The 21,965-nt window shown below is 51.0% G+C and overlaps 1 protein-coding gene and 1 long non-coding RNA gene across 2 annotated transcripts in view; one reads left to right on the forward strand and one right to left on the reverse strand.

Annotated features, from left to right (window-relative positions):
- Window positions 1–966: 966 nt before the first annotated feature.
- Window positions 967–14,981, forward strand: LOC120233383. The gene is made up of 4 exons (XR_005528799.1): window positions 967–1,059; window positions 2,855–3,016; window positions 14,231–14,364; window positions 14,766–14,981. It is a non-coding gene; the product is annotated as an uncharacterized LOC120233383 (long non-coding RNA).
- A 1,552-nt stretch (window positions 14,982–16,533) lies between these two features.
- INPP5D (inositol polyphosphate-5-phosphatase D) overlaps window positions 16,534–21,965 on the reverse strand; it is a 122,110-nt gene continuing 116,678 nt past the window's right edge. The window contains exons 26-27 of the mRNA XM_039234551.1: window positions 18,485–19,094; window positions 16,534–17,696 (exon numbers count right to left, since the gene is read on the reverse strand). Coding sequence (XP_039090482.1) covers window positions 17,694–17,696; window positions 18,485–19,094 — 613 coding nt within the window. The 3' untranslated portion in view covers window positions 16,534–17,693. The remainder of the gene's footprint in view (window positions 17,697–18,484; window positions 19,095–21,965) is intronic.

Consider the following 21,965-nt stretch of genomic DNA (forward strand, 5'->3'; position numbering starts at 1 on the left):
TCTAAAACTACAGTTCTGCCAGCTTCTTTCTCTGACCTATCCTACTGCCCTCAATGCCTCCCCTGATGCTTGGACTGAGAGCATTTTCTCCATAAATCCCCTGCACGAGAAACCCAGTCTTGGGCTCTGCTTCTAGGGAACCCAGCCTAAGGCAGCTCTAAGGCCAGAGCTTGCCTGATGTGTCCCCAAACCATCAGGGAAGCCACTGAGGTTAAAGCAAACCTCTCTGGGAAATGTACAGATATGTACACATTTGCATACAACTCTGCCTGAGACACTGTGGAACCAGATTCAGAGCCCTGAATTTTCTTGTGCTCTAAGGTCGGGTAACCCCACACGTTGACTTCCTGTTACACCATCCCTTTCTCCACGAAAGGGTTGGAAGGGTACCTTCTCAGATAAGACTTTTGTGTTTTGTTTTGTTTTTAACATTTATTTATTATTGAGAAACAGAGACAGAGCATGAGCATGGGAGGGACAGAGAAAGGGGGAGACACAGAATCCGAAGCAGGCTCCAGGCTCTGAGCTCTCAGCACAGAGCCCGATGCAGAGCTTGAACCCACAAGTGGTGAGATCATGACCTGAGCCAAAGTCAGATGCTCAACTGACTGAGCCACCGAGGCACCCCAGGACTTTCTATCTTCAGTTAGGAAAAGCTTCTCACTTGCATCTTTCCAAAGTTGCTTTCCTGGAAAATTACTGACTCCATCTCCTATCAGCTGAATTGTGTCATCCTCAAAATTCATGTGTTGAATCCCTAACCACCTAGTGTGACTATAATTGGACACAGGGCTTTCAGGAGACAAAGTTAAATGAGGTTATAAGTATGGGGCCCTAATCCAATAAGACTGTTGGCCCTATGAAAAGAGGAAGGGGAGAGAGATCTCCTTCACTCTCTCTGCCATGCATGCGCAGATATCAAGAAAACTGCCGTCTGGGGACCAGGAAGTGGGCTCTCACCGGAAACTGAACGGTATGGTGTTTAGTCATGGCAGTCTGAGCAGACCGTTAAAACTAGAGAATCATCCAAACTGCAAAAGCCAAAAGGAAATTCTAGAGGTAGGTTTGTGAGGATTATTCTTCTGCCCCCCTCCCCCCTCCCCAGGGAAGCAATTCCAGTGGCAACTTGACCTGGCCCAAGGGAGCCAAGCCAGGGTACCTCAGGCCGTTGGTAGAGGGTTTGAAAATGGAGGCAACCAGGACTCAACTTGCTTTTCTCTTTTCACTCCTAACCAAAAGATGGAAGCATTGCCAAAGGTCTGAAGGTAGAGACTGAAGGAAAGTTTTCTTAGAATTTTAATCATTTCCTGTGTAGCTGCTCTTCTGTGAATGCAGAATAATCTCCTCTTGCATAGAAAATTAATTCCGAGAGGTAATTAGTTTATTTCTTATGTAAAATGCTTAACCCACCCCCACATACCCTAGCAATACAACCGAACTCTCGACAAGGAGTTGGAAAGCATGCGTTTGAAGACTGAAGACACAGTTTGGAGACTTGTTTCTCCACCTTCCTTCTATGAGCTTTGCCAAGTGCTCCGACCTCCCTGAACCTCAGTTTCCTTCTCTATAAAATATGGAGAAGACTCACCCTACTGAGTTGTGAGGAGCAAGCAAAGAACGCATATGGTGGTGTATTTTTATTTGGCCTTAAAGGCACCTAGTATTAGAACCTCTCTGAGCAATTCTTGAGATAGGCAGCCCACTGGAGGTTCATAAATTGACCCTGTGGTCAGACCAGGAGAAGTTCAAGAGTCAAAGAATGTTCCTTAATCCTAGACACACACCTGCCTCCAGCCCAGTGTTCACAGGATGCCAGATTTAAGAATCTGCCCACGGGGGAGGGAAGGGACAGGTCCTCCAGGAAAAATGGACTAGCAACATCAGCCACCCAGCTACATCGGCATCACCGGGGAAGTTGATTAGAATGCATGTTCCTGGTTTCACCTGGCCATGGCCCTACAGAATCAGATTCTCCATGGGTGGCCCAAGAACCTGCATTTTGAAGCAGGCTCCTCAAGTGATTTTTTTATGCACCCCTAAGTGTGAGAAGAATAGTTCTGGTGGAGCTACTTCAGATCTTATAGTCACTAACAGGTTACTGTAGATGTTGTACCTAAATTATAAGTAAACGTTTCGAACAGCTTGGTTGGAACAGCTTACTGTATAAATGTATTCCCTGTAGTAAGTGGTATTCATAGGCTATTTATTGGCCAAAAATAACTTGGAGCTTATCAAATATCATCAAGGATTAGTAATTAGATTATGTAAACTATTCCTCAAGTCATACATTATCACATACTCATGTCCCATTAGGGTGATTGAAGAGAAACAATTGGAAACTCTTTTTGCATGTGTTTGCTAAAGGTCAGTTACATAAAAGATTAGAAAAGACCCACAGTGGTAGTTAGAATCCAGGCACAATCAAGATGGTTGCATTGTGAGGTCTGACTTTGTTTTGGCGCTTACGGGTCTGATGCCAAGATGCACAGCCAATTAAATGGCAACGAGCTGTATTTTGCAATGAACGAAAGCAAAGGTTCACTTAAATTTAGCATTCTGACTTCATTTAAATCTTTTATGCCAGCACATAGAACATGCTGTGAAAAAGAAGTCACAGAATGACATAAAACAACCCCTCTGTCATCTGGGAATCTATATTTAGAATCACTTCTAAATGTTTCTGCACCACTGGGACTGTGAGAAAGATTTTCCCTTTCATTATGTTACATTATGAACCAGAACCAAAAATCTAAGATGGCTAGTTTTAATATTTTTTGTTAACACCATATTGTTGGATGGTATAATGCCAACGGCAAGAGAGAATGGGTAAAAACCTGTTGTCCATCTGCTGCAGGATGAATAATAATTTCCTGAGTGAAACAAGGGAAGAGTGAGCCTCAACAACTCTGAAATGATGAAATATGCTATCTCAATGATGCCCGTTGAGTTCAAGGACACAGCGCTGGGCATCAGACCAGGCACACCTTATGGGTGCCGTCCTCATGGGTCTTGTAAGGTAGGACTCCTAGAACCCAATTATCTTGAGAAAGGCTCAATAAGGAAGCTTCTGGGTACAAACAGGGAGCACCACGATGTATTAATCATGACTTTCACTTTTCGTTTATCACTTCCAAGCATATGTACATTTACGTGTATGTATATTGACTCATGTATATTCATTACCCTTCTCGCAAATGAGGGAGAAGGAAACTGGCCTCAACTAATCAATGGCAAAGTTGGGATTTGAACCCAGCTCTAACCCCAAACCATGCCACCCACCTTTATTACACCACTTTGCTTCCTTCGTGCATAAATATGTGCAGCCCTTTGAACAGTGGTTCCCCATTGAAATTCAGATTCCTAGGCTCCATCCAGACCAAGGGAAGCTTGCGCTCTGGTGGACCAGGAAACATGCATTCTTGCAGGTCAGGCAGGCGATCCTCACCCACAGCAAAGTTTGAGTGTTATTATTTTGGGGGGATCCATAAGAAGCAGGAGACACAGTAGCTGCCTTTCATGCTTCTGCACACCGGCTGGAGAGAGCAGCTCCCAGGAAAGCAAAGCAAAACCTGCCCTTTACTTTTGCGGCGTTTCAAGCAAACTGTGAAACCCCAGCCTGTCTTCCACCTGGGGCTCAGTGTGCTTTTGAGCCAGCCTGCTTTGTGATCAGGTGGTATTTACTTGAGGAATCAAATCCTCGTATGAACATAAGCAAAACATAATTAGAAAAATCTGTTATAAAAACCATTCTGCTTTCCAAGCCAAATATAAATTACTTTGGAGTCAGTCATGCCAGGAATCCCACTCCATTAGCTCATGTAATTAAGAGCGGCTGTCATGCCAATTACTGTCACTATGTTTCTTCATTGTTTAAACGTGTGCCCCCCCCCATCTTTTACTCCCAATGTATGTAGAGTTTGGAAGAGTTGCTGGCAAAAGATGATCTTACCCGTTTCTGTAACTGATTTTGCTGCCGATTTTGCCGCGGGGGCGCACTCACCTCCTCCATTCTCTGCCCTTCTCGGTGTGCGCCCTATCTGAGGCTGACGCCTATTGACACTGTCGCCACCCGAGCTCCCTTGCCCTCTGGCTTCTGCTCGGTTTGGGCAATGGAAGAACCAGTGTGGGATAAAAGAGAAGAGGGACACCTGGGTGGCTTAGTCAGTTAAGCATCTGTTGATTTCAGCTCAGGTCATGACCGTGTGGTTCCTGAGATCAAGCCCTGCATCAAGCTTTGCGCTGATGGCGTGGAGCCTGCTTGGGATTCTCTCACTCTTCCTCTCTCTCTCCTGCTCTCTCTCTCTTGAGCGTGCATGCTCTCTCAAAATAAATAAACAAAACTTTAAAAAAAGAGAGGGGCGCCTGGGTGGCTCAGTCAGTTAAGCGTCCAACTTTCGCTTAGGTCGTGATCTCGTGGTTCGTGGGTTCCAGCCCCGCGTCGGGCTCTGTGCTGACTGCCAGCTCAGAGCCTGGAGCCTATTTCAGAGTCTGTATCTCCCTCTCTCTCTGACCCTCCTCTGCTCACGCTGTCTCTCTCTCTCTCTCCTAGAAATAAAAAATATATATGTTAAAAAAATAATTAAAAAAAGGAGAAAAGGGAGGGAGAGGTGCCTTTAAGCCACGCCCTTCTCTGCTGTTCCTGGTTACTTGTATGGCCATAGCTTCTAGCAGGGACCCCTCTTTCTGACTCTAACTCTCACTGCCTTGGATAACAAGTGATCTAAGGGAGGTAGTGTCTTCTTGCTGTGGCTGGTCCCTGGGTGCCTCAATATCCTTTGCTAGTTCTCTCCTCTCTGCTGGGGCCTCTGTAAATGGGTCTTCATGAAGGAATCCCTTGAGCGTGTCCATTTCCCTATACATTCAGGTGCATCTGTTTACATACACGGCTCTGTGCTTACAAAGAGGTCTAGCCTATCCAAATTACTGGCTTAACTGCAAATACAATTCCTGTGTGAACTCTTGGATTCATTTTCACGCGCGCACACACAGACATACACACACACACACACACACACAAATATATACAGCTGACCTTGAACAATGAAAGCAGAAGTTGAGGGCACGAAGCCCCCTCATGCAGTCAAAAACCCACGGATTAACTTTTGGCTCTCTTAAAACTCAACTATGAATAGCCTTACCGATAACATAAACAACCGATTAACACCTATTTTGTAAATGTCTTACCTGCTGTCTTCTCACAATAACGTAAGCTGAGGGAGAGAAAATGATGTTAAAAATCATAGGACGAAATACATTTGCAGTATATACTGTAGAAAAATAAAATCCACGTAGAGTTCAAAGCTGTACTGTTCGAGGGTCAGCATGAAAACTAGTAAAGGGTGACAACCTAAGCTAAGTCCTCCCCCCTTCCCGAGGGGGGAAGAGTTTGTTGGTTCCATTGAGGAAATTGACAGAGATGGATTACGGCGAAAGAGAAAACATGAGCGTCTAAGCGTAACTTGGTGTAAGAGGAATTGCAGGAGTCAGAACTGAGAGAGCAGAGTGAGGAGGACTGGGCGTCAGTCCAGGTGGGAGGAGGGGAAGGGAGGAGAGAAGCCGTGGGATGCCCTGATCTGTGGGGAGAACAGGCAAGGAGGATGTAAGAAGCTTCCTGTGGACTATGCAGCCCAGTGATGAGCAACATTTCTTTTCAAGGCTGTGGGGTTTTAAACATGTCATGTGGGGGGCTCAGTTGGTTAAGCGTCCAACTCTTGATCTCAGCTCAGGTCATGATCTCACGGTTCGTGGGGTCCAGCCCCACACTGGGCTCTGTGCTGATGGAGCAGAGCCTGCTTGATGTTCTCTCTCCCTCTTTCTCTGCCCCTACCCCAGCCGTGTTCTCTCTCTCTCTTGCAAAATAAATAAAGATTCTCTCCCTCTACTGCTTATACACTCTCTCTCTCAAAACAAAAACAAGGGACATCTGGGTGGCTCAGTCAGTTGAGCGTTGGACTTCAGCTCAGGTCACGATCTCACAGTTTGTGGGTTCGAGCTCTGTGTCAGGCTCTGTGCTGACAGCTTGGAGCCTGGAGCCTGCTTCAGATTCTGTGTCTCCCTCTCTCTCTGTTCCTCCTCTGCTTGCACTTTATCTCTCTCTCTCTCAAAAATAAATAAGGGTTAACAAATTTTTTTAAATAAAAACAAACAAAAAAACATGTATGTGAGTTCTTCCCCCATCAGAAGGTGGCATCTAGTTCTCTCCTGGAATGTGGGCTCACTCCAAATGGAACACAGCACAGAGATTCTTAGGAACTTCAGAGCCTGGGCCATAGGTGTCCCCACACCCCTGAGGTCCGAGCTGACAGTCAGCATCAACCACCAGGCATGTGGACGATTGAGCCTTCAACGGTTCCAACCCCCGGCCTTCAAGCTCACCCAGTAATGGTGATGGGAGCTGAGACCAGCTGCCTCAACAAGCCCTGCCCAAACTGCAGATTTGTGCGCAAAATGAGTGTTGTTGTTTAAAGCCACTGGGTTTTGGGGAGGTTTGTTACGTGGCAGTAGATGGCTGGCACAAAGTTTTTACAGTTAGACTTGGGCGTTTTAAGCTGGTGTTCAGGTGGCCCTGTGTTTGTCAGTAACAAGGAGATGGTACAGAGAAATAGCAGATACTAGAATTTATTTTTAATCTTCTAAGGAGCCTTCTGAAAAACCCTACTTAGGGAGAGTCGTATATGTAACATCATGACAAGCACTGGGTGCCCAACCTGTAGGCGGTGCTTTGTAAATTTATATTTTGGATGAGCAAATAAGCCAGATGGGGAGTGGGATCCCAGAGGGTATACTTCTGTAACAATAGCCATTCAGGGTGGGCTTTGATGCTTCTAAGGCACTTGTTTGGCTCCGGACCTGGCCGAGTGGATGACGCAGGTTTGCGTTGGAGCTCATCTGCTCAGTTTACTAAAGAAGGGAGCCGGGAGACAGTGCAACGGTGTGATCTCTACACAGGAAGGAGGGAAAATGGGTTTAAAAGCTAGTACTGGCATTTTTTAGAGAGAAAATTACATTTTTGTAGCAGAACATCTGGGAGGCTCATGGCTATTATGAGGTGCTGACCCCCAACGCATGGAAAGGGCTTCGCACGAGAGGCAGAACCATGTTGGCCAAGAGCACAAAGTGAGAAGATGGTGGAGGTCGAGTGTGGTGGACAGGGGGTCCCAGAGAAAGTGGATCAGGGAAAAATTGATGGTAGCCAGGTAACTGAAGACTTTTAAGAACAAACATGTCTAGGGCCGCCTGGGTGGCTCAGTTGGTTAAGTGTCCAACTCTTGATTTCGGCTCAGGTCATGATCTCATGTTCGTGGGATCGAGCCCTGCATCAGGCTCCATGCTGACAGAGTGGAGGCTGCTTAGGATTCCCTTTCTCTCTCTCTCTGCCCTTCCTCGTTCTCTGTCTCTCTCTCTCAAAATAAATAAATGAACTTAAAAATAAAAAGAACAAACACGTCTAATAGTTATTTGTAAGTGGTTGGCCAGAATGTTCTGTGATGGAACAATCATCCATTGCCCTACATTTTCACTGAAGTCTGTCTTACACGTGGGCTTTCATCAGTGCTATTTTGAAAACTATTTTTTTTAATGTTTTATTTATTTCTAGGAGAGAGAGAGAGAGAGAGACAGCGTGAGCAGGGGAGGGTCAGAGAGAGAGGGAGTCACAGACTGAAACAGGCTCCAGGCTCTGAGCTGGCAGTCAGCACAGAGCCCGACACGGGGCTCGAACCCACGAACTGCGAGATCGTGACCTAAGCGAAAGTTGGATGCTTAACCGACTAAGCCACCCAGGTGCCCCTCATCAGTGCTATTTTGTAGAACAAAGAAATCAGGACAGCGTTCAGCATGGGACAGAAAAGGGTCAGAAGGCCAGATGTATGGAAGGAATACAGAGATGGGAGCAGAGAGCCCTGGAAAAATTTCCCCAAGAACCCCCTTCTTTGGTGGTGACTCTAGACCTGCAAATACATATCGTTAGCCCCTCACGGTCTACTTAGAATTAATATTGTCCCATGTCAAGTACAATGTCTAAAATTTGCAAGCATATGGCTTCTTTGCCCACCCTCTTCTCTTCTTTATGACACGTGGTCATAAGTACGTTCTCTACACTCATTACAACCATTACAACCAAATCCTTGTAATTATTGTGCCACACAGTCATATTTTAAAGAAATTAAAAGAGAAGAAGGGTCTCTTCTATTTATCCACATTATTTATCACTTCCGGGGCTTTTCATTCCTTCTTGGAGATCTGAGTTTCTACCTATTATTATAACCCATCAGCCTGAAGAAATTCTTTGAGGCTTTTTTTGGTGGTAGATCTGAGAGCAAAGTTTTCTGTTATCTGAAAATGTCTTTATTTCACCTTAATTCTTTTTTTAAAAGTTTATTTATTTTGAGAGACAGAGACAGCATATGCAGAGGAGGGGCAGAGAGAGAGAGGGAGACAGAGAATCCCAAGCAGGCTCTGCACAGCCAGCACAGAGCCTAACTTGGGGCTTGAACCCATGAAACTGTGAGATCATGACCTGAACTGAAACCAAGAGTCAGACACTTAACTGACTGATCCACCCGGGTGCTCTTATTTCACCTTAATTCTTGAAGGATCTTCTCACAACACGTAGAGTTCCGGGTTGACTTTTTCTTTAATGCCTAATTTCCTGCTGAGACTTTATTTATTTATTTGTTTATTATTTTTTAATGTCTATTTTTGAGAGAGAGAGCACGCACGAGTGGGGAAGGGGCAGTGAGAGGAGACACAGAATCTGAAGCAGGCTCCAGGCTTTGAGCGGTCAGCACAGAGCCGACATGGGGCTTGAACTCGGGAATAGGGAGATCATGACCTGAGCCAGAGTCAGATGCTTGACCGACTGAGTCCCCCAGACACCTCTCAGGAGTATTTTTCTTAAGGCCCTTGGGTGTAGTTTCATAGCTTTTTAACATCTTTGCTAAATTTTTTTTTTTTCAGGGAGAGAGTGAGTGGGGGAGAGAGGCAGAGGGAGGGAGAGAGAGAGATAAAGAAAGAATCTTTTTTTTAACATTTTTAAAAAATGTTTTTATTTATTTCTGAGAGAGAGATAGCGTGAGCAGAGGAGGGTCAGAGAGAGAGTGAGACACAGAATCTGAAGCAGGCTCCAGGCTCTGAGCTAGCTGTCAGCACAGGGCCCAACACAGGCCTCGAACCCACAAACTGTGAGATCATGACCTGAGCTGAAGTTGGCCGCTTAACCGAATGAGCCACCCAGGCGCCCCAAAGAGAGAAAGAATCTTTTTTTTTTTTAAATGTTTTATTTATTTCCAGGAGAGAGAGAGAGACAGCGTGAGCAGGGAAGGGTCAGAGAGAGGGAGTGACAGACTCTGAAACAGGCTCCAGGCTCTGAGCTGGCAGTCAGCACAGAGCCCAATGCGGGGCTCGAACCCACGAACCGCGAGATCATGACCTAAGCGAAAGTCGGACGCTTAGCCGACTAAGCCACCCAGGCGCCCCAAAGAGAGAAAGAATCTTAAGCAGGCTCCATGCTCAGCCACCTAGGTACCCCTTCAATACTTCTAATACATGGACTAGGATTGATTATATTTCTTTTGAGATAGGTCACATATTGCAGATTCTTTTTACATAAATCCATCCTGGAGAGGGTGCTGGACATTGTGAATGATAAATTGCGGATTCTCAGAATCCTGTTTTGTTCCTCTGGGGAGGAGAACTGTTTTGGTTTGTTAGTGTTTGAGGCAGGTGGTGTGGCTAAGCTCACTGCAAATTCTGTCCCTCCTGAGGTGGGGAATAACTTGACCAAAGTAACACAGCTAACTTACGAGTGAAATAGAGCTTTGACGGGGGATATTTACTTCTCTAAAGTTTCATCTGATGTTTAACAATTCTACCCCAGGGGCATCTGGGTGGCTCAGTTGGTTGAGCGTCTGGCTCTTGACTTTGGCTCAGGTAACGGTCTCATGGTTTACAGGATTGAGCCCCATATTGGGCTGTGCACGCTGACAGCATGGGGCCTGCTTGGGAGCCTCTCCCTCCACCCCTCTCTCTGTCCCTCCCCTGCTCATGTGTGCACAGGCTCTCTCTCTCCCCAACTTGCATGCCCTCTCTCTCTCTAACAAAAAAAAACCCATACATTTTTTTAAATTTTTTATTTATTTTTTAATTTTTTTAAATGTTTTATTTATTTCTAGGAGAGAGAGAGAGAGACAGCGTGAGCAGGGGAGGGTCAGAGAGAGAGGGAGTCACAGACTGAAACAGGCTCCAGGCTCTGAGCTGGCAGTCAGCACAGGGCCCGACGCGGGGCTCGAACCCACGAACCGCGAGATCATGACCTAAGCGAAAGTCGGACGCTTAACCGACTAAGCCACCCAGGTGCCCCAACCCATACATTTTTAGAATAAATTATTTGAGACAGACTTACTCCAGAAATAAGTGAAGACAGATCAAATGAGAAAAACCAAGGCCATCTATGCAGAGTTTTCTAGAGCAAGGGGGACAGCCACAGTCCCTGCATCGTAGCAGAGCCTTGAAGGCCGGCAGAGGAGTGGGAGAGCTTCTAGGGGAAATGGGGAGTCTGCTGGTTTGCATGGATGGGAACCTGGGGCCCTGGGGAAGCTGGAGATGGGCTAACTAGAAGCGAGGGTCTATGTGACTCGTGGCGAGATAATATATTGGGCTCTCTGGTGGGTCCTAACTTGGAAGCAGGGACAAACATTAGGGAAGCCATCTGTTATTAATCAAGTCCTGGCCATTTGGGGCCAGCTGTTAGAGAGGCTTTTGGTTTGCTGGCTGGACTGTCACAAGAGACGGCAGGCTGCTCCCGTGGGCCGATGATGGCTTGGGTTCCTGGCTGCTTGTGGGTCAGAGCTCTATTTCTATATATGGTCTGACCACTGTCTGTATATCCAGCCTCTCATTATATTATTCGGGACATACGTACACTAAGCATCTCTTCAGACGTGCCTCTCTGAGCACCCAGGAATGTCAGCCCAAAAGCACAGAGTAGAAACAGGGGAGCTCAGCGGGCGCCGGGCTGCCTGGGTTCCGGCACCTTGCCCGGTGGCGCTTACCTCACGGGCTGGTTGAGCAGGTACGTCGGGGCCCCACTCGGGGCCCTCTCTCTGCCCCTGGAGTTGTCTGCGCTGCACAGGCCAGACGGGCTGAGGGGTCAACACCCCCCCAGAGGCAGCTCTTCACCGCGGCTCCTGGGAACTGGCGTGGAGGCACCCGGCTCTCTCCTCGGGGTGGGATCAGGCAGGTGTGGAGCTCCCAGAATCAGCCCCAGCTGGCCACGGGGCTGCCTGCTCCTAGAGCAGCCTTGATTGGCTTCCTTCCCTTCTCAGTCTTAATTGCCTACTTTGTCACAAAGAAGTTTCTGGGGAACCCAAGCGAAGAAGACAGGTGGAGATTAGCTGACCCCAAATTGAGCTCCCCAGAAGTGTTAAATGCAGGGCATACAGAGCGAGGGCTGGGGCTGTGGGCCAAGCAGAGACAAGAAGCAGCGGAGTGGGGCCTATGGTGGCCGCCTCTGACGGCTTCTCAAGGCTGGGGCCCCAGGGCTCACTCTGGGCTCAGAGGGTGAAACTTCCTCACTTCCCAGACACCTTGGCGCCAGATCCCATCCCCTGAGGTGACCCCCACATCTTTGTCCCTTGAGACCGGAGGAACCTAACTGGCCTGGTGACAGTTCTGCAGATTTGGGGGGAGAGCCTCCTTCCGGGTTTCCTGCTTTTGGCTGTTGTTGCTAAAGTGTTAGAATCCGTGTCCTTATCTTCTTCAAAAGGAATAACTCTGCCTCAGGGGAAGTGTGGTATGAAAGTTAGTCACTTCCGGGATGATTTCGCCCTTCCTCGTCACCCACGGGACATTTAGCAACGTTGGGGAGGGGACGGGGTGACTGGCATCTAGTGGGCAGAGGCCAGGGTGCTGCCCAACAGCCTACAATGCACAGGACGGCCCCAAAACAAACATTCGACCCCAAATGTCAGCAGTGCCGAGGCTGAGAAACTGCTCTATGGTGAGCAGCCCTTATCTTTATTTTAAAAAATTTTTGTTAAAGTTTATTTATTTTTGAGAGAGAGTCAGAGACAGAATGAATAGGGGAGAGGCAGAGAGAGAGGGAGACACCGAATCCCAAGCAGGCTCCGCACCGACAGCACAGAGCCCGATCCGGGGCTCGAACTCACGAACCTGAGTTGAAACCAAGTTGATCATGACCTGAGCTGAAACCAAGAGTCGGATGCTTAAGTGACTGAGCCCCCCAGGCGCACCCCCCCCCCCGCCATCTTCATTTTTAGTTCAAGTTGGGTTGGTTCCATAGGAGGTAGTCCGCAAACAGGGGCTCGTTCGTGTCAGGTCTGCTCTGTCTAGGCCATCGAGGGCCGAGGAGGATTGGGAAGGGCAGGGGAAAGGGTGAGCGGGCTGGTGTGGACGGAGCCTCGCTGGCACCGGGCGCTGGAGTGGTGGCACAGGCCACTAGCTCTCCTGTCCTGGGTGTCTTGGGTGTGGCCCACGTCACATCAGCTACAGCAGAGTTTGTGGAGGGTTCCCGCATAGCCGCGGTAATGCATCAGGCTTGGGTCTCTGGGTCCTCACAAGGACTCCTGAGTGCAGGACACCATTCTCCTCTTTCATCAGGTCAGGGAAATGAGGCTATGCCGGGTGAAGTGCTCAGTCAAGGTCATGCGGTGGGGCAGCAGTGGGACTAGCGGTCTGACCCGAGCCCAGGATCCTCACCACCGTGGTAATGGCCTTTCTAAATGCTAAGTCACAAAGTGTTTCCACAGCTAACTCCTGAAGGAAATTCAGAGCACGGGGCTGTGGTCCAAGCACCTCTCACCGCATGGTAATCTAGCCGTTAGCCTGCAAACGTGCCTCTTCTCGAAGCTGGGAGTATTGCCTCCTTCTGCAGAGGTCCTCCCAGCCTGGCATGGAGCCTGGCCCACGGGGGGCACACTCAGGCACTCTGGCTCCAGAGTCTATGCTCTTAGCCACTGCCCATCCCGAAAGCTGTTTTATAAACCCATTTCTGGCAATATGCTCAAAATTCGACGTGAAAATTCTGTGGCCACCCCATGCACTATAACATGCCTCCGCGGAATTCCAAGGACGGCCTCTCCTGCCTGCCTCTCCACCCCTTCCCTCTCCTCCCCAGAGCCCCTGCTGGGGCTGCAGTTTGGAGCACGGCCGACTGTCACCCTCCTGGCATCCACGGGCAGTGCTCATGTACCCTCTGCCACCCCCACCCCCTCCCCGCCCCGCCTCCCCTGCTCCGCCAGCTGGGGCCAGGCAGAGGCAAAACAGGCGCTACATTCAGGGGGTGCGCGTCCAGGTGGACACCTGAGTGAATGCCCCTTACCTTTTACTCCCAGGAGCCTCACTTGCCCTACTCTGTTCTTGACCTTCCTTAACACACGAGCAGCATGTCACCGTCTGCTTGGGTCCCTGCGCTCCCCGTGTCTGCAGGATGAAGCAGGGCTGTGACTCATTTACTTGGTTAGGGAAGGAGGGAGAAGCCAAATGGGAGAGAAGCAGAAGGGCTGCAGCAGAGTCTTACATAGGATGGGGCCATTCAGAACAGGCTACGTGGCCGCTAGGACTGCCACCATGTCCCAGACGGAAAGGAGGGCGGCCAGCACTGCCCTCTGAGGGTGGCTGGGTGCCTGCACAAAGACTTCTTCGTGGCTTCCTCCCGCTGGCTTAGGCGGTCTGAGCAGCTCTGCTCTGCGTAGCCCAAGCAATCCAACTAGACCCCGAGCCTCAACTAGCCCTTCCTTGACTTCATCTAGCCCCGATGGCCACAGCCAGCCCCCTATTCTCAAGGCTTTCCTACCCCCACCTGCCCCATGGTTTCCTGCCTTGCTTGCCTAGTCATTCTCTTGCCCAGACCTTGGATGCCTTTACCCACCAGCTGCCAGGACCTTCCTACAGTTTCAAGAAGCCCAACTCAGCAACCTCTCTGATCGCGGCCTGCTTCCCCGGGGTGATCTCCCCAGAGGCCTCCCATACTGTCTGGTCTCCCAGAAAGAGGGAGAGGCTAATGTTAATGTTCAGTGAAACCTACCCTGGGGCGGGCCCCGGGTCTCAGCAGAGCTGAGCTCACGAATCTGCACAACCGCACCATGCAGAAGGTGTCCTTCTCCCCATTTTAGAGACAAGAGACTGAGGTTCAGAAAAGCTAAGGCCCAGCATGAGATTTTATTTTTAGGAAATGAAAGACATTTAAACTCCGTTCTGTCTGACCTCACAGCCCCAGGATATGCCACCCCTCCCCTTTGAGGTCCCCTTTAAGAAGCGTGCTGACCCCCAAGGCCCAGCACATGGCATCAACCCCTGTGTGGCTGGCGGAAGGAAGGAAGGCCACGAGCTGCGCACACCTAGCAGGTAAGCACTCGCAGATGAGCCCAGTGCGCGGACGGGTCTGCGCTGACCTGAGAGAAGGGTCTCAATCAGCAAAGAACAGGAAGCAACCTGCCAGTGTCGTTCCGGAGCAGCGCAGATTTCCCAAAATGAGATCTTTTTGGGTGGGAGATGTCCCTCTTGGACTGTGGGTGGGGGCGTCTGTGGGAGTGAGACCAGACATTTGCATTATAAAGGTCTCTTTCCATGTGTTGCCTTGCAGAAGGCTCCTAGGCCTTCAGATGGCTGGATCTCCATGGAAATTTGCAGAGAGAAAGGAGCTATTTTAAGGACAAGCGAAGATGAGGTCCTGTAGGCTGGGGTTAGGGAAGGTAGCTGTGGGAGAGAGCTTTTCTGAATGACTCACTAACTTCCCTCCCATCGAGGTGGAAAAAACTGGCATGGAAAAACAACGGAAACCCAGGAACAAGGAGGAGCAGTGTGGCTGACCCCCTCCCTGCAGGGGGAGGTGGGGGATGGCACGGAGCCGCAGCGGCGCCCCCAGGACTGTGTCGGGGGTGGCGATGCTGGGTGTGAACTGCCATTAGAATACCCATTACTATGATACTTTCCCATCAGCATAAAATCCGCCGTTTGAACCAGCTTTCGTATAATCATGCAAGGAAGGAAAAATTTGCTTCTTAAACAATGGCTGCAGTAACTTCTCCCATTGCAGAGGGCGATGGAATGCACCTTGGGGGTAGGAGGTACCCTTGTAAGAAAGCGTGTTAATCAATCTGTCTTCTCGGTTAGGGAGCCTGCTGAAGATTAACTGAAACAAAACACAGGTCAATTACTCGAGGGATAAAGAAGTGGGAATTTCTGGGTCCTCGAGTCATCCTGCCGCAGGATGGTGGTCGGCTGCTTGAGAGCACAGCAGATGCGGCAGGGAACTCTGGCTGGAGCGGTCCCCAAGAGTGGTGGCAGGCCGGAGCCCAGGGAGAAGGTGGTCGGGGACCCCGAGGGGGTGTGCAGGGCTGAGAGGCTGGGAGGACAAGGGTGAAGGCTTACGTTTCAGTTTCCAGTGCCAGACATCGCAGTGGGCTCTGTTACACACCAGCTGACAGTCAGAGCCCGGTTGGTGCTCAGGCGGCCCGTGGCGGAACTTGGGGGAAACGCACGAGGCGCATCGCACTTGCACAGGCCACTAGAGCTCAAAGATGATGGGGAGTCCAAGGTACACCCCACACTGCTGGTCTTCAACTCACTTCCCCTGGGAAGCCTCAGAAATGGTGGGGAGGGCCTGGACGTCCATCCTGGGTGGGGGTGGGAGCTCCAGCTCTATGCTCTTCCTGTCCGTGGGCAGCTCCAGGTGGCAGAGGGCCCACCCATGCTGGCAGCCAGTGGGTCCCTGGGAGCCGAGGGTTATCACACCCAGGTCCTCAGCTGTGGGGTGATGGCTGCGGGGGTGCCTTAAAGGATGCCTGGGTGTCTCCAGCCACCCTTCCGCCTTGGCCCTTGGCCTACTGAGTCAAAGGCTAGTAGTACACAAACACTAGGGTGTTTGTGCGTGAGGAGCAGGAAGTGAGCTTGCAGGTCGAGGGGGTCCCATCTGAGTGCAGGGAAGAGATGCAGTTGCGGTCGGCTTTCCCGTGCATCCGGTTTGCTCCGCGGCTGCCAAGAACACCACTCCTTCCAGCTCGAGGCCTGGGGTCTATGGACCCGAGCAGAGGCTGAGTAGCCTGAGGCGGTGGGGACAGCAGCCGGGGCCGGAGCAGCCTGGAAGTGGGGCCATGTGCACCCACACTGGCCCTCCCTGAATGCAGGGAAGGGGAGGCCCACAGCCTGGGGACTGTTTACATGTGTTCACAGTCTCCGGAGCTCAGCCAGGGACACTTACAAAAGCCAGGAGGCCCTGGCAGCTCCAGGACAGCAGGCGGTGGTGTGTGCGTGTAGAGGGGAAGGTCATTGGCGGAAGCTGGCCGGCAGCACGGAGTCTGGAATCCGCAAAGCCGTGTAACATCTACTGCTGCTCCTGGTCTCTGCCCAACTTCAAACCGGTTCTACAAAGTCCCCCGTGTCAGGGTAATGCGTGCCCCTCCCCACCATGAACCTCAACATCCACTCCTCCCCTACCTGCTGCTCTGCGGCCCCAGCAGCCTGGAAGCATGCCTGGGGCTGAGTGTCAGGAAAAAATGCCACACAGATGAGATGTGAGTGAGAAAGGCACAATTTATTGGTCACACAGACTGACACACACAGGGACGTGGGGTGCGTACCCAATTCTCCTGTACTCACGCTTCTGGATTTGGTTTCCTACACTAATTCTGAATGTCAAAAAAGCAACACAGGAAAAGACATCACCAACCTACCCTCCCAGTAACGAAGGAAGCAGAGCCCAAGGCCACGGAGCTCGGAAAGAGACGGCTACACTATTCTGAGAGCTGGAACGGAGAGGCTCACCCTCCCTGGCAGTCAGGCAGGAGAGCCCAGCTTTGGGGACTTTGGCAGAGACTTCCCTATTAGCACAGCGAGATAAATGTTGGGGAGACTGGCTCAACCCACGGCCTGGCGATGGCTGTCCCCCTTGAGGAAGGCCTGGCCATCTCCAGCACGGGCTGAAGCTGGATGTCCCCCCGCCCCCCCGGGGAGTAGGAACTGACTTTCCTTCCCCTTCCGACTGAAGCACTGAGCTGAGATCTCTTCTCTCTGCACCAGCTTTGCGGGACTCTCCCGCCCCCCAGGGCTGTAGCTAAAGCAGTTGGCATCACTGAATCTAGACAAGGCCAGGTTTGTTGTACCCTAAATTAACAGCTCACTCTTCAGCTCCCTAAAGGCCAAGCCCGTCTCGCTCCAGGAAGGCACTGGCCTTAATTTTTAATGCTTTGTCCAAACCTCTCAGAACACACTGTTTTGAACCAGGGGTCTGGGATGTGGTTTTGGTCAGCTGAAGAAGGCACAACTTACGTTTGTAAAGTACTTAGCACAGTACCTGGCATGTGGTGAGTGCTCCATACATGCAGCCATTATTATTATGAATATTATTATTATTATTATTGCATATCTCCACCTGCAAATCAGCGCTTTTAGTTCCTTTCTTTGAAATGATGGCCGGAACAAGGCTCAGGGATCCCAAGTACCAAGATCAAGCTGGGGGCCCAAGTACGCTTTCCCTTCCAACCTTAGCATCTGGTGCCAGGTTTCACAGCCAGAGCGCTCCACGGCCACACAGAAGTTAGGCCCTCTCCTGAAAAATAGTAAGCCCTGCACAGGAAGCTAGGTAGGAGGAGCCAACAGCGGGTCCTGAGAGACGGTCCGAGTGGCTTCACGCTGTTCCTCTGGGCTGCTGTCTCGCTGGCAGCTTGCCAGGGGCGTTACTGTGGGACAAGAACAGAAGACTGTCAGTGCCTACATCTCCACCAGGCCAGATCTCATGAAAGGTGCCCACGTCCTTACACGCGGTGGGCTAGCTCAGGCTTCCTTTGACACGGCGCTAGAAAGAGCCAACCTGCTGTTCTACGTAATTGTATTCTAACATATATGCACACGTTGTTATGAGCATATATGGAATATGCAATGTATAATATATAGTTAATATGTAAATTATAACATAGTCATAATATATAATGAAATGCAATCCTCCCTCTAGGCCTCTGGGGCAGATTCCATTAATAGCCCCTTTTTTACAGATGAGTAAATTGAGGCTCAGGGCACAGAGCTAGGAAGTGGGAGAGCTGGGATTCAAACCCAAGACAGCCTGCCTCCAGAGGCAGTTCGTAACCACTATGAGTTTTGTGCAAAGAGAAATCTATTTTATAGGAAGGAAGGAAGGGGACAGTGCGTCTGAAGTGTCCCGAGTACTGGGAAACACGTAAGCTCTAATACTAATGATGGCGGTAGCGAGATGTAAACGATCAGGGGTCTTTGTGTTTGTGAGTCTGAGTTCCCGAAGGCCAGGCACAGCAGGGCTCGGAGGGTTTGTCCCCAGCGCCTTATTTGGCCCTTTTAGTGTAGGAGCAGGGACTCCAGGGCCAGACAGGTCCGGGTTCAAATCCTGAGATCTGGACCGGGGGCTGGCTGTCTTCTCACACGCATGCGCACGCGCGCCCCCGAGCACGCCTCTCGGGCCCGGCCCCGCCCCCCGCACAGCGCGGCCTCCGCGCACCTGCATGGCCGCCCTGCCCAGCGGCGCGTCGTCGGGCCGGTGCTTGGCGTGGTGGGGCAGCTCGGCGTTCTCGCGGTAGTCGCGGCCCTTGGAGTGTTGCAGGTGCAGGACGGCGGGGCTCTTGATCGGGAGGGGCGGCCGCAGGGGCGGCGCGGGCGGGGTCGGAGTCGGCTGGCTCAGTTCGGACCTGGACGGCTTGATGGGCCTCTTGGCCGGCACCGGGACTTGGGCGCTGGAGGCGGCCTTGGCCTTGGCCTGGCTCTTGTCCCCGCCCGCCGGCCGGCCCTCGGCGGCGGAGGACGAGCAGGTGAAGGAGCGGAGCCGGGGCGTGGGGCTGAGGAAGGGCGCGGGCGGCGGCTTGCCTGTCCCCTTGGTGCCCTCTGCCTCCTGGGGTTTGGGGAGCAGGATGCTGGGCGACAAGATTCCTGGGTCCGGGCAGGGCGGAGGCTCCTTCCTCCCCATTTTGGGCGATTCCTGCTCTTTCCTGGGAAGCAGCTTTGGGAAAGAACTCACAGACCCATAAAGCGGGTTCTCAAACATCTCAGGCTTGGTCAGCTGCGGGTCCTCCTGAGGGGAAGGTTCCGCTGAGCTCTTGCCCGTGTCGCAGGGCCTGAGGGTGGCAGAGAGGACACACAGACGATAAACACGTTTGAGCAATGGCTGTGTGTATATATATATATATATTTTTTTTTAAAGTTTCTGAGAGAGAGAGACAGCGTGAGGAGGGGAGGGGCAGAGGGAGAGGGAGACACAGAATCCGAAACTGGCTCCAGGCTCTGAGCTGTCAGCACAGAGCCCAACGCGGGGCTCGAACCCACCAACCGCGAGATCATGACCTGAGCAAAGTCGGGCGCTTAACCGACGGAGCCACCCAGGTGCCCCTAATTCGGATAGGTTTTCCTTTGGGGTGACCAAGATGTTTGGAACCGGATGGAGGTGGTGGTTGTTTTGAATGCCACCGAAATGTTCACTTGAAATAATTTGGGGGGGTGCCTGAGTGGTTCAGTCGGTTCAGCTTCTGCCTCTTGGCTCAGGTCATGATTTCAAGGTTGGCGGGTTCCAGCTCCCACTGGGCTCTGAGCTGACAGCAAAGAGCCTGCTTGGGATTCCCTTTCTCCAGCTTTCTCCCCCTCCCCCTGCTCAGTGTGTGCTCTCTCAACAATAAACATAAAAATCAAACAATAATAAGATGGTTAATTTGGGGGCATGGAATAAGCTAAACGGGTGATGGGTATTAAGGAGGGCACTTTAGTTGAGTACTGGGTATTACATGTAAGTGATGAATCACTAAATTCTAGTCCTGCAGCCAATATTACACTAAATGTTAACTAGAACTTAAATAAAAATTTGGGGTAAAAAAAGCATCTAGCAGTGATTTTCCTGGAGTTTCATATAAAAGATTTCCTTCAGTTTTGACTATGATGAGGAAAAAAATGGAATATTTCTTTTTTTTAACATTAAGATTTTTAAAAAATGTTTATTTTTGAGAGAGAGAGATACAGTGCAAGCAGGGGAAGGGCAGAGAGAGGGAGACACACAGAATCCAAAGCAGGTTCCAGCCTCTGAGCTGTCAGCACAGAACTCGGCGTGGGGCTTGAACTCATGAACCGCAAGATCATGACCTGAGCCGAAGTTGGGCTCTTAACCAACTGGGCGCCTCCCAAATTGAATATTTCTATTTCTGTATATTAAAAAAAGGTCAATTTTGCTATGGGAATTTTACTTCAATTAAACAAAAATGAAAGTGAGAGGAGACGGTACTGTGTGGCTCATCTGTTGACCTTATAGGTAAGCTCAGCACTTGCCGCAGAACTTTCCACTGCTCACGCTGGAGCACTGGTGAGCTTCGCCAAAGATTTCACACGACAAAGGGAAGAGGGAGTTCACTTCTACTGCACCATCAGTATCAAAGCCACCTCTTCAGTCCAGGTCAGAGAAGCCTGCCCTCCACAGCCCCCACCCCTCATAGCAGCTCAGGGACCTCCTTTCCTGAACTCCCCTCCTAGGAAGCCTGCAGCCTCCAGTATATTCTGTTCTAACGCTCTGAACAGAAGCCTGCTGGGGACCAGACCCCCTGAGTGACCCATCTGTGCTACCAAGGGTCCCCTCTCAAGCAGTTCCATTTAACAGACATGTAGGGGCCCCCTGGCTGTGAGATGCTGCCTCCGGCACAAGAGGGGGCCATGGACCCGACAAAAATCTGTGCTCAGGGGACTGAAGCTCCCAATCAGCACTGACTTCTTCCCAACCACACAGCCCCCTCTCCCTGGGGAGTGAGGGAGGGAAAGGAGAGATGGTGGCCATGCTGGAAACCAGGGGAACCGGCAGAGACGCGAGCCAGCCCTGGGCCAGCAGACAGGCCTGTCTGGGCAGCACAGATACTCCAGGCTGCAGCTGCAAGGAGGGAGCAGCTGCCCGTGTTGATGTGTTTCCCAAACCATCGCCACTTTAACTCAAGGTGATTTCCTGCTGAGTGAATTATAACCGGGAACGGGAACACGTTCTACTTTGTGGCCAACAGCACAGTCTCCTGGAGGGGGGGGGGGGGTGTTCTGGGTCATGCTTTCTGCAGAGAGGGGGAAGCTGTCGTGAAGAGCAAGCAGGTCCCTTAGAGCCCACTGAAGCATTTGGGCCGTGACGCCGCTCACTGATGGACGTGCGGCAGAACAAGGTTCCAAAGCTGCTCAACAGCCAGGGCTAAAAGACTCTCTAGGGAATCGGCCTGGGCTCCAGGGACCGAGGCCAGATGTCACCCTCACGCGGGTGCTCAGGAGACCAGAGGCCGTGGGTATGAGGGAGGCGAGCCTCAGGGACATGCCAAAGAGGGCTTGACTGTCGGCTTGGGGTTTTTGCTCATTACTTGTTGGAAGGCCCTAGAAGCAGTTGCATAATCAGAAATATTGGGGCCTCGAACAAAGACTTTGGAAAGCCGCCCCTCCACGTCAGGTCACCCTCCTCTGCACCCCTGCTGGATCCTCAAGGACCTTTGCTATGAATTAGTGCAGGGAGGAAGGTGCAGGAAGGTACAAGCAGCACTGACTGGACGTTTCTGGTAGAAACGTTCAAGAAGCTGAAAAGAAAAAGCCACAGCCCGATTCCTGGCAGCCCAAATGACTGAGACAGGAGGGCCAGGGCCAGGGCCGGGCAGAGGCCCCTGGGTGCGCCCATTCTGGGGATTCCCGAAGTTCCTTCCCTGGGAAAAGAGCAGGGAGTTGGAGGCAAATGAAGTCTTCCACCTGAGGGGGCGCCTGTCACTCTGAGGGAGGAGGAGTCTTGCTGGGGGCCGGGTAACTGGGGAAAACCACAAGAAATTGGAAAAGTCTTATTTCCCCGGCCACAGGTTACATGGAACCAAGTCCCAGGAGGCCATGGCTGTGCAATGAGTGAACCAGAATCCAGGGGGCAGAGTTCATTCCTGTGGCAAAATCACCCCACTTGTCAGATTCCAGAATCTTCCTTTCAAAAGAAGCGAAGCCCTGAG

Source organism: Hyaena hyaena, unplaced genomic scaffold (assembly GCF_003009895.1).
Source record: "Hyaena hyaena isolate Hyena2069 unplaced genomic scaffold, ASM300989v1 scaffold_86, whole genome shotgun sequence".
NCBI classification, from domain to species: domain Eukaryota; kingdom Metazoa; phylum Chordata; class Mammalia; order Carnivora; family Hyaenidae; genus Hyaena; species Hyaena hyaena.